Source organism: Aspergillus eucalypticola (assembly GCF_003184535.1).
Source record: "Aspergillus eucalypticola CBS 122712 chromosome Unknown BO83scaffold_9, whole genome shotgun sequence".
NCBI lineage: Eukaryota > Fungi > Ascomycota > Eurotiomycetes > Eurotiales > Aspergillaceae > Aspergillus > Aspergillus eucalypticola.
The window spans coordinates 1,181,923-1,191,294 of NW_020290283.1; the positions used below are offsets into that span (position 1 = coordinate 1,181,923).

The 9,372-nt window shown below is 50.1% G+C and overlaps 5 protein-coding genes across 5 annotated transcripts; 4 read left to right on the plus strand and 1 right to left on the minus strand.

The window, feature by feature from the left end:
• Nucleotides 1-6: 6 nt before the first annotated feature.
• On the plus strand, nt 7-1,592 carry BO83DRAFT_436686 (uncharacterized protein). The gene is made up of 3 exons (XM_025535978.1): nt 7-718; nt 780-1,223; nt 1,299-1,592. Exons 1-3 carry the CDS (start codon nt 337-339, stop codon nt 1,478-1,480), a joined length of 1,008 nt encoding a protein of 335 aa, XP_025389504.1. The 5' UTR covers nt 7-336; the 3' UTR covers nt 1,481-1,592.
• BO83DRAFT_416504 (arylsulfotransferase family protein) lies at nt 1,574-3,672 on the minus strand. The gene is made up of 3 exons (XM_025534704.1): nt 2,952-3,672; nt 2,839-2,904; nt 1,574-2,786 (listed from the first exon to the last, which is right to left on the minus strand). Exons 1-3 carry the CDS (start codon nt 3,517-3,519, stop codon nt 1,762-1,764), a joined length of 1,659 nt encoding a protein of 552 aa, XP_025389505.1. The 5' UTR covers nt 3,520-3,672; the 3' UTR covers nt 1,574-1,761.
• A 498-nt stretch (nt 3,673-4,170) lies between these two features.
• BO83DRAFT_407571 (uncharacterized protein) lies at nt 4,171-4,984 on the plus strand (the record flags this gene model as incomplete). Its single annotated transcript, XM_025533976.1, has 2 exons — nt 4,171-4,711; nt 4,776-4,984. Exons 1-2 carry the CDS (start codon nt 4,393-4,395, stop codon nt 4,982-4,984), a joined length of 528 nt encoding a protein of 175 aa, XP_025389506.1. The 5' UTR covers nt 4,171-4,392.
• A 1,238-nt stretch (nt 4,985-6,222) lies between these two features.
• On the plus strand, nt 6,223-6,647 carry BO83DRAFT_426227 (uncharacterized protein; the record flags this gene model as incomplete). The annotated part of the gene is made up of 2 exons (XM_025535269.1): nt 6,223-6,404; nt 6,533-6,647. 2 exons carry the CDS (start codon nt 6,223-6,225, stop codon nt 6,645-6,647), a joined length of 297 nt encoding a protein of 98 aa, XP_025389507.1.
• A 347-nt stretch (nt 6,648-6,994) lies between these two features.
• BO83DRAFT_426228 (uncharacterized protein) lies at nt 6,995-9,294 on the plus strand (the record flags this gene model as incomplete). Its single annotated transcript, XM_025535270.1, has 2 exons — nt 6,995-7,334; nt 7,436-9,294. 2 exons carry the CDS (start codon nt 6,995-6,997, stop codon nt 9,292-9,294), a joined length of 2,199 nt encoding a protein of 732 aa, XP_025389508.1.
• Nucleotides 9,295-9,372: the final 78 nt, after the last annotated feature.

Here is a 9,372-nt window from a genome sequence, read left to right on the forward strand (position 1 = left end):
TTAAACCTGATCATGTTTCTTTCACAAAAGGTTGTCAGTTTATACTACCGAGTCTCTATATTAGGCAATAATCCTACCTCTATATATATATCCATTGCTATAAGCCCTCCTAACCACGGCCTCGCCTGTTGCCCTTTGTCTTGTATATTGAGAGCCACCTGAACTGCCCTTCTTCGTTGGCTCGGGGATATTCCCACAAACTTACCGTCGTTGGCATGGTCAACAAGACGCTTTTCTCATACCCGAGCTCTACTAGAAGGTAATATCTGTCAGGTGGAGTCCCTTTACATAGACGCATAACTGAAGCCTCCCCGCGATATATATAAACTCGGCATCATGTACAGATTCCCGCCTGGTCTCGCCCGTCGGACATCACGACTCACCCCGACAATACAACCCCCACTAAAGCAATACTACCACCGTCGCAAGCAATCATCCTATCCACGTACCATAATACCATCGAAGATCGAACTAGAAAATAACAAACTCACCCCACAAAATCTCGAACGCGCCATTTACTCCCTCTTCCACGACGGCCTAGTCATCATCGAGAACGCCATTCCACACGACCCCCTCGACCACCTAAACACAAAAATGATGCAAGACGCCTACATCCTGCAAGCCAGAAAAGAGATTAGCCCTTACAATTACAACCCAGGGAATATCCAACAAGATCCACCCCCAACAAGAGAACATTTCCACAAAGATATCTTCCTGAGTACGTGATTATTCTCCGCGAGCATTCCCATTCGCTCCTGCTAAAGTAGTAACCACTACAGACCCCCTCGCCATTCAAATTACCTCAACAGCTCTAGGCCCCCGTCCCAAATGGACGTTCTGCTCAGGTAACACCGCCATGCCACCAACCAGTACCTGTCCTCCCACTTCGCAGCCCGTACACACCGACGCGGATTTCGATCATCCATCGCATCCATTCGCCTACGTTATCAACGTCCCCTTGGTTACTATGACTCCTGAAAACGGATCCACAGAAATCTGGCTCGGCACACACGTGGACTCGGGTCTGCATGTGCAGGAGGGAGCGCATGGCACTGATCGAGCTAGTGGGCGGATCAAGGTACAGGAGGTGGAGAAACGTCGCGCTGTGAGGATGCCCTGTCGGCCTGTTGTACCGAAGGGGGCGTTGGTGATTCGAGATTTGAGGCTTTGGCATGCGGGCATGGGGAATCGGACGGGAGATGTGAGGGTTATGTTGGCTATGAGTAAGTAAATTTTTTCCCTTTTGGATTTGATTACTTGGTTGTGGTGGGCTGGTGCTGAGTAAGATTGTTGTGTAGTTCATTTCGCGCCGTGGTATCGGAATAGGATGAAATTGGAGCTTGCGGAGGAGCTGAGGCCCGCGGTGGAGAGGGAGACGAGCTTGCAGGTTCCAGTTGATTGGGTGTCGGAGGAGCAAGCATTGGAGCGGTATCTGAATCGGGGTTTTGGGAATGAGTATGATTTTAGTCAGGGGGTTTAGGAGTAAGAAGCGACTTAATATGGAAAACTATTGTCGCGCTGAGATTAGAGTGGCAGTAGCATTTGATAAGGGTGGAAATTGGAGTGTATATGGACTACACTGAGACTCATCGTCACCAACCTGTTATATTCTATCTCTTAGGCTACTTTGAAAAGTAACCAACCACCTTCAACACTATCACTAACAACAGTTGCCACAGGTGCCATTGGTTGAACAAACAGGCACCACCCGCACGACGTTTGACTTTCAAGGGAGAACCTCAAGGAGTGAACGGCATATCCTCATCCCCGAGAGAAACGATCCAGCTTCAAGATCATGTACTCCTCCCAGTGGCTAGAACCTCCCATTTGAACCTGAGACTGCACTGCCCCATGCTCGTGCTTTCCGACCGAAGCTGCCTTCGGAGGTAGCACCTCGGCCTTAGTTCTCACAGCAGCAGTAGCTGTCAAAACCCTTCCCCTGGCATCAATAGCCTCTGCAGACACTGCGTGAATGACACGGCCTGGAAGTGACAGCGCAGTCTCAAAGCCAGTCCGCTTCGCATCGCCCAAGAACTCGCGCGAGCCGTACTCATCAACTACGCTATAAAAGCGCCAGACCTTTGTCTCAGTGTCACCGTTCCACGAGACATAAAGGGTCGTACCCTGGTCGTTCTGAAGAGATACGATAGCCGGAGTTTCATTAGGAAGTCCGGTCCAGTTGTAACGGAAGGCACGGTAGTTCTCGACGCCTTCGCCCAGAGAGCCCGAGTCCATGTAAGCGTGTAGGATTGGAGTGCCGTCTGGGCGGAATTCGGTCAATGCACCCTCGGAGCCCCAGTTCACAAGGACGTTGCCGTTAGGTAGCAATTGGGTGCCGCCTTGAGACTTGGACAATAGGCCATCGGGCGGTTGGAAGGCTTGGACGATGGATGCTTTCCAGGTGGCAGTATTTACTTTGATGATCTTGCCTTGTGAGAATGGGTGGGTGTGAACTTCGTGGCCGCGACCGTTCTCGGTGCCGTGAGCGGAATTGTCATATAGGGATATAATCTCGGAGTCACCGTCTTTGGAAACGAATCGAGCGTGGTGTTGAAAGCAGAAGTTGACGTTTGGGCCTAGTTCGAAGTCTGACTTGACTCCTCCCAGACGCCAGATGATCTCACCGCTGCTGCCGTCGATTTTGTGCACGGCGCAGGCATCACGGGCGGAGATGAGATAGTTCCCGTCAGTGTCTTTGTCCACGGAGTTAATGTGGAAGTAGTCCCATGCATCTGAAGAGTTGTAGCCAGCGCCTGCTTGGCCAGGGTTGATGGGGAGGATTGCCTCTGATATAGTTCAGTTGGTTGCAGGTGTGTGCTGTGAAGGAGGAAGACTAACCGTCGGGAAGGACATGATCCAAGCTGGACCACTCAAACAGAACATCACCAGTTGCAATATCAAGCTCTGTTACCCTCATTAGCTTTATCTTATTATGTAAATGGACTCCTTACCCTGGATGATGGCATCCACGATCCACTGTTGCTCCGCACTGGCTCCCCAGGAAGTGAGGTCCATTGGCATGGGTTGGTAGATCTGTATCAATGCCGTCTCCTCATTGATGACGTGGAACTCATGCTTGTCCATAATTTTGTGGTTACCGGCACGCAGCTCACGAATGGTCTCATAGTGCTGATCTAGGAAGGTGACATGGCCGTGACCATGTCCATAAACCGGATTATGGTCACCCTCGAAGCAGAATAGAACATCCTTGCCGTTCCATCGGGCTTTTTGAAAGTTGGTTGCCCAGATGGAGTAGTAAGAGTATCCGGACCAGACTAGCTCACCATCATCCCGAAAGATGTAAGGAGAAGCCTGGCGAGGGCCGTGCATTTCTCCGGGGCCATCTGCGATACCAGCAAAAGGAGCAACGAAGAGGTACCCCTTCTCCACATCCGCGGCTGCAGGGATGGTAATATTCAGCTTGGGCGGTGCAAGATCAGGGCGCGATTTGAATTGCCAGTCAGCTGCCACCAGTGGTAGCAGCATCACGGAGGCTGAGATAGGCCAAGGTGAGCGCATGATACGTGCTGAGAGCACATTGATCAGTCCCGTTATTTCTCATCATTGTCAAGGATGGGTACATTAACCTTAGGTAAAATCGATGCACTATATTAGGAATTCCCGGAATTCGTTGGAGGAGGTCTGTAGACTTATGGACAGTGAAATGGAAACAAGAGCGTAGAAATGGAGTTGAGAAGGAATATTATAGGCCTTTAGAAAAGGCCAAGCCTCTCCCGCAAGAGGCAGCGATTCTTGCGTGCTCGTAACAAACCCCGCAGCGGGATGACATGTTCCAATGAAGTTATCCGCATACAATTACGGAACATTGTTTTGGCTATTCCTCTGCCACTGTAATCTACACAAATTGACCCGATTGAACCCTTTGATTCCCGCATTTCCGTGACTCAACATATCCTTCAAAATAACAATGTTTAAGTCGTCAGGTGGCCATAGCGATGTTAAGCAGAGTAGACTATAGATAGTAGAGAAAAGCATTGACGTTTGGTAAAGTGGGGACGGCCATGCCGATCAAATAAGCGAATGATGGCGGGGAGACAAAAGGGAAAGATTAGTGCTGATCAACCCAGCTTCTCGGAAGAGGTCTCGTCGGCAGACGCGACTCTATCCGATTCAGAGGTGAGGTAGACAGTATGAAAGACAATAATCAGTTTTCCTAAGCTGTCGCATCAGCGTCCGTGTGCTCTGCTACCGGTTCAACCCCTTTGGCTACAAGGGTACCCTCGTTACCGGCGAATTTGCCCGCCATTTCTACGAGCGAGAAAACACTCGTTTCGGGATATGCAGACCACAAGACCAGACCAATAGGACAGAATAAGGACCATCAAGATCAGATGGTAGTTCTAGTCGATTTCAGCCAGGGTAGTCTGATTGATGAAAATGTTGTGGATAGTCGAAACAATGATAGTCCTCTTCGGTAGAGTCAATCCCAGTGGGCGAGTACCACTCACCTTTCCCAGTCGCTGTGAGGATAACCCAGCCTTCGTAAATTATCGGAGTGAGCATAACCGAGTCCTCTACGGGGAAGATGTCTACGTCGGATATAGATGGTATGAGCGCATTAAGCAAGATGTCCTGTTCCCCTTCGGATATGGCTTGTCCTACATTTCCTTAGAGTTTTCCAATCTTGAGGTCAAATTGGACGAACAGAAGATCACCGTTTCTGTCGATGTGACCAATATCGGCTCCGTTGGTGGCGCGCAAGTCGTGCAAGTCTATATTTCCCATCACCAACCAAGTGTTTGTCGACCTGTGAGGACTCAAGAGTTTCACGAAGGAGTTTCTCAGAGCTGGTGAGATGAAGCGAGCAACAATGGAGATCTCCCGCAAATATGCCAGGAGCTTTTGGGACGAAGCCCGACAAGCATGGACGGAGGAGCGCGGAAACTATACAATTCTCGTGGGAGAATCAAGCAGCAAAACGTCACTGTCCATGGATTCCCAAGTACAGAATACGAGGTTCTGAAAAGGGCTGTGATGCATGGAACATTGCGACAACTAGTAGGACGCGAGAAGCTTTTCGAACGGCATCGCACGAATACGTGAACAAGAGAAGATAAATAGCCATTTAGCCCGCAAAGAGTACCAGTCAACCACAGGACTTCTATCCACCTCAAGTCTTAATGAACCGTAGATGCCAAACACTAGCCCAACCCCTAGATTGCGGACTTGTAACATCTCCATGGTCACAACTCAAAGACCAAGGTTGATAACTGACCAAGACAGATTATGCTTGTTTGATGCCGTAGAGCTGTTATCGATGTTATCAAGAGTAATCTCCTGAACATCGAATGTCGCGGCTGGTCGACAAAGGCTACCATTCAGACGTTTTCTGTATGCGAGGCTGGGTCAATACTATAATGAGAAGCAACGGGGCCTGCATATCATTTGCTAGAGAGTAACCAATATTGGAGTTAGTTGTCGGCTTTGCATTCGTCAGCAAGCTTTTACCACATTATGCCGTCACGAATCACACTCCCTCCGCACGCGGGCCGCAAGTCGCCGCAATCCCAGCAGGACAGTGTATGTTCGGACATCCCCCAACTTGGTGGAGCCATATGCAAATGGCACGTCTTACGGTACCACACTCGACGAAAGATAATTATGCCCAATTCGTGTGGCTGCCCACGCCCAAGCCAGAACAAGAAGCAACAGTGATGGCAGATGGCCTGGGCTAATACGTCAGCCCTTCCGCTCCCGCTTTGGAAACGACAGTCTGATAGGGCTTCTGACCAGATTATGAACCTCTGAGAGTAAAGATTGTCTTATGTTGTTAAACTTGGTTAAGCTTAGTCTATCTCCCCACAGCCCCGGCTAGACACCGAATCGAACCTACATTGGGGCCCCCAACCAAGTGATTGACCAGCAAATGACGATGAACTTGCACTGATTGCAATTAGATAAAGAGAAACAAAAGTTTTAGAAACGGAAAACACCCAGGTGTAGCACCATTAAGATGATGATCGAATATTCTGAAGGTTGAGATAAGAAATCTTAGGATCAATTACTAAGGAAATTGGAGACCCCAACTCACCAGCACCAAGCCGTTCTCAATCTATGATAGCGCGATAGGGACTGGCACCCTAGTCAATATTAATACGTACTTCATTCCTCTGTGTTCTTCTCTGACGGCGTAGACAAGAAAGCACACGTTGCTGAGGCAGAAGATTGATGATGGCTTTCAACGAGCAAAACCCCTTCCCCATGGCTGCCAAACCCAAACCTGGAACTGTGCGCGTTGCTGTAGTACAGGCCGAAGGCTGCTACTTTGGCCTGCCTGCTGCCGTGCAGAAGACCTGCGATCTGAGAGTCGAGGCTGCTGGGAAAGGCTGTGACTTGGTCGCCATCCCGGAAGTCTGGATCCCCCAATATCCAGGCTGGATCTGGTAAGATAAACATGGGCTTCTCAGAATATACTTCTAGACTAGGGCTCTTTACGTCTATATTGCCCCCCTATTGTGCAATTTAACGATCTTGCGGCTAAAAATTTCTTCTGGTTCCCTGATCGACACAGGCAACGACCCATCAACGACAGCGCAGAAATTCATCCGAGCATGCTCGGATGTCGTAGCATTGTATACGGCTTTCACGTACGGCTCCTTGAATTCGTCGCCGAGACCATTCATTAGCAAGCATTCGGGACAGCATTCACGCTACACGTCAATTTGAAGAATTGCATGCGAGACCTATGTTACAAAGCCTTACAGCCCTTGAATATGAAGATCTATAAAGTGGTTCACCCCCTGTTGACCGTCGCTCTCGACTATCTCTAAAGCAACCTATCCATCTGCGCCCAAAGAACTGGGGAAGAGGCATAAGAAGCGATGCTTCCCCAATCATACGATACCCTCTGGTGCATTTGAGTGTCAAAAACAGAGTTTCGGACACGCGGATTGAATGCCAGCACAAGGAATGGTCCCTCTGCATGGTCGCTAACCTCTGGGTGCAAATGAGAGCAGATAACACGGGACCAAACATGAACCGGGATCCTATATATCGCAAGGACGGCCGCGCATTAGGCGTCGTCTTCAAAAATGTCACCGTTGTTGGTGTTGCCGCCGGAGTTGTTGGTGTCATGACTCTTCCAGCCATGATCAACAAGATAGTTCAATGGCCCGTGACAGTCCTAACTCAAATGACCGGGAAAAGAAAAACGCCGACTACCCAGATCATTCGCGATGCTAACGGAGTGGTCTTCTCTGGCGAATCGATGCTAGTTCTGGGACGACCTGGCGCCGGCTGCACAACCCTGCTCAAGACCTTGGCCAACAGTCACGGGTCATTTCTGGAAGTACAGGGTCAATTGGCATATGCTGGTCTTTCGAACAAAGAGATGGCACATCGATATCGGTCCGAGTACTTTATGCAAGTGAGGAAGACTTCCACTTCTCTACTCTCACAGTCAAAAACACTATAGAGTTTGCCCTCCGGCTGCGGAAGCCCGCAAACGAAACGCGCTCGGACTCGGAGTTCGCCCGCGAAATTGCTGATGCCTCGCTAAGTACTGTTGGGCTATCACACACCACCGACACGATCGTAGGAAATGCTTTTGTTCGAGGTGTTTCTGGAGGCGAGCGCAAACGTGTCACCTTGATTGAGGCTTTGTCGGCAAACCCTGCGGTAGCGGCATGGGACAATCCTACCCGTGGTTTAGACGGTTCATCGGCTACGGAGTTTGTGCAATTTGTCACATCAACTGCTCGTGATACCGGAATGAGCAACATCGTGACCATGTACCAAGTGTCAGAGACCATCTACGATTGCTTTGACTGGGTTACTGTGCTTTACGATGGGCGGACCATCTTCTGCGGCAAGACGGACCGAGCCAAGGAATACTTCATTCGACTAGGCTTTGAATGCCGTGATCGCCAGACGACCCCAAATTTCCTGACTTCCGTCACCTCGCCTGCTGATCGCCTTATTCGAAAGGATGCTGCAGGCATCGTTCCGACCGATCCTGATCAACTGGCTGCCGCATTCCGCGAGAGCCACGAGTATCTGAAGCTTCAGAAGGAGATAGAAGCGTATCATATCCAGGTTGGTAAGAACAGCCGGTTAATACAGGAATTCCGGGATAATGTACAGCAGATTCGCTCCCGCTGGGCACCCAAGCTCGCGATTGCACCTAATCCACTCCCGAAGCAGATCTGGATCACGATTTTCCGGTACTACCAGTTGTTATGGGGCGACAAGCGGACCTTTTTGACCATACTGGCCTTTGTCGTCTTGAATGCTGTGATAAATGGGCCGGCGTACTATATGGCTCCGAAGGACGAGACAGGGTCTTATGAGAAGAGCAGTGCCTTGTTCTTTGCTCTTATATATTTCTATCTCAATGCTCTGACCGAGGTTGTCTCGACTGTCAAATCTCGGAGCATTCTTCTGAAGCAAGCTCAGTACGGCTTCCTTCACCCTAGTGCATTTGTGATTGCGCAAGCAATCGCAGACATACCTATTTCTTTCTTCCAGTGTCTCGTTTTCTCGTGCCTCTACTACTTCAGCATTGACCTGCAACGCACGGCATCCTCATTCTGGATATTTGTCCTCATTGTGTTCGCTCACTATACTGCTGTACAAAGTTTGTTCCGCATGTTGGGAGCTTGGGTTCCTAATATTTCGTTGGCCCTAATGATGGCAGGTAGTGCCATCCCGGTTGGTCTGCTTTACTCGGGGTTCGGACCTACCCGGCCAACACAGCATCGGTGGGGTTCGTGGCTACGTCGCGCATCGCCATCGCCCTATGCTCTTGAGGCACTGATAGGTAATGAGTTTACTGGCATCAATTTGACGTGCTCAGAAAGCGAAATGGTCCCGTACGGCTCTTCATATACCGAGCTCCAGTACCAGACTTGCAGTATAACGGGCAGTCTGAAAGCCCACGATTCCGTTGCCGGTTCGGTATATTTGGCAGATCACTTTGGCTACACCCGCGACCATCTATGGCGCAATTTCGGTATCGTCGTCGTTCTCTGGTTCCTCTACACCGTATTGGGTAGCATTGGACTCACCGTCATGACCCGCGAATCTGGAGGATCGCAGAGCCGTATCTTCAAGTTGTCCAAGCAACGTGATGAGGAGAGCTTGCCCAAGTCGGCTGCGAGCTCCTCGTCCGCTACGCAGACGGTCTGCGAAGATTCCCAAACTGACGGTATGAGAACCGAAGGTGCCTCGGACAGCACTTTTACCTTTACCGATGTCAGCTACACAGTCGCACACGATGGTGAAGACAAGCAGTTGCTGCACAAAGTGAGTGGGTATGCCCGCCCCGGCAGCTGACAGCCCTAATGGGTGCCTCGGGAGCTGGCAAGACTACCCTGCTGGACACGCTTGCGCAGCGCAAGAGAACAGGCAAGA

What these genes read in the sequence shown, in the direction of transcription:
- BO83DRAFT_436686 (XM_025535978.1), top strand. Translation starts at nt 337, where the DNA reads ATGTACAGATTCCCGCCTGGTCTCGCCCGTCGGACATCACGACTCACC. An exon ending in CCACAAAGATATCTTCCTGA is followed by an intron (nt 719 to 779) that starts GTACGTGATTAT and finishes TAACCACTACAG; the next exon opens with ACCCCCTCGCCATTCAAATT. An exon ending in GAGGGTTATGTTGGCTATGA is followed by an intron (nt 1,224 to 1,298) that starts GTAAGTAAATTT and finishes ATTGTTGTGTAG; the next exon opens with TTCATTTCGCGCCGTGGTAT.
- BO83DRAFT_416504 (XM_025534704.1), bottom strand. Translation starts at nt 3,519, where the DNA reads ATGCGCTCACCTTGGCCTATCTCAGCCTCCGTGATGCTGCTACCACTG. An exon ending in CGTGGATGCCATCATCCAGG is followed by an intron (nt 2,905 to 2,951) that starts GTAAGGAGTCCA and finishes TGAGGGTAACAG; the next exon opens with AGCTTGATATTGCAACTGGT. An exon ending in GGATCATGTCCTTCCCGACG is followed by an intron (nt 2,787 to 2,838) that starts GTTAGTCTTCCT and finishes GAACTATATCAG; the next exon opens with AGGCAATCCTCCCCATCAAC.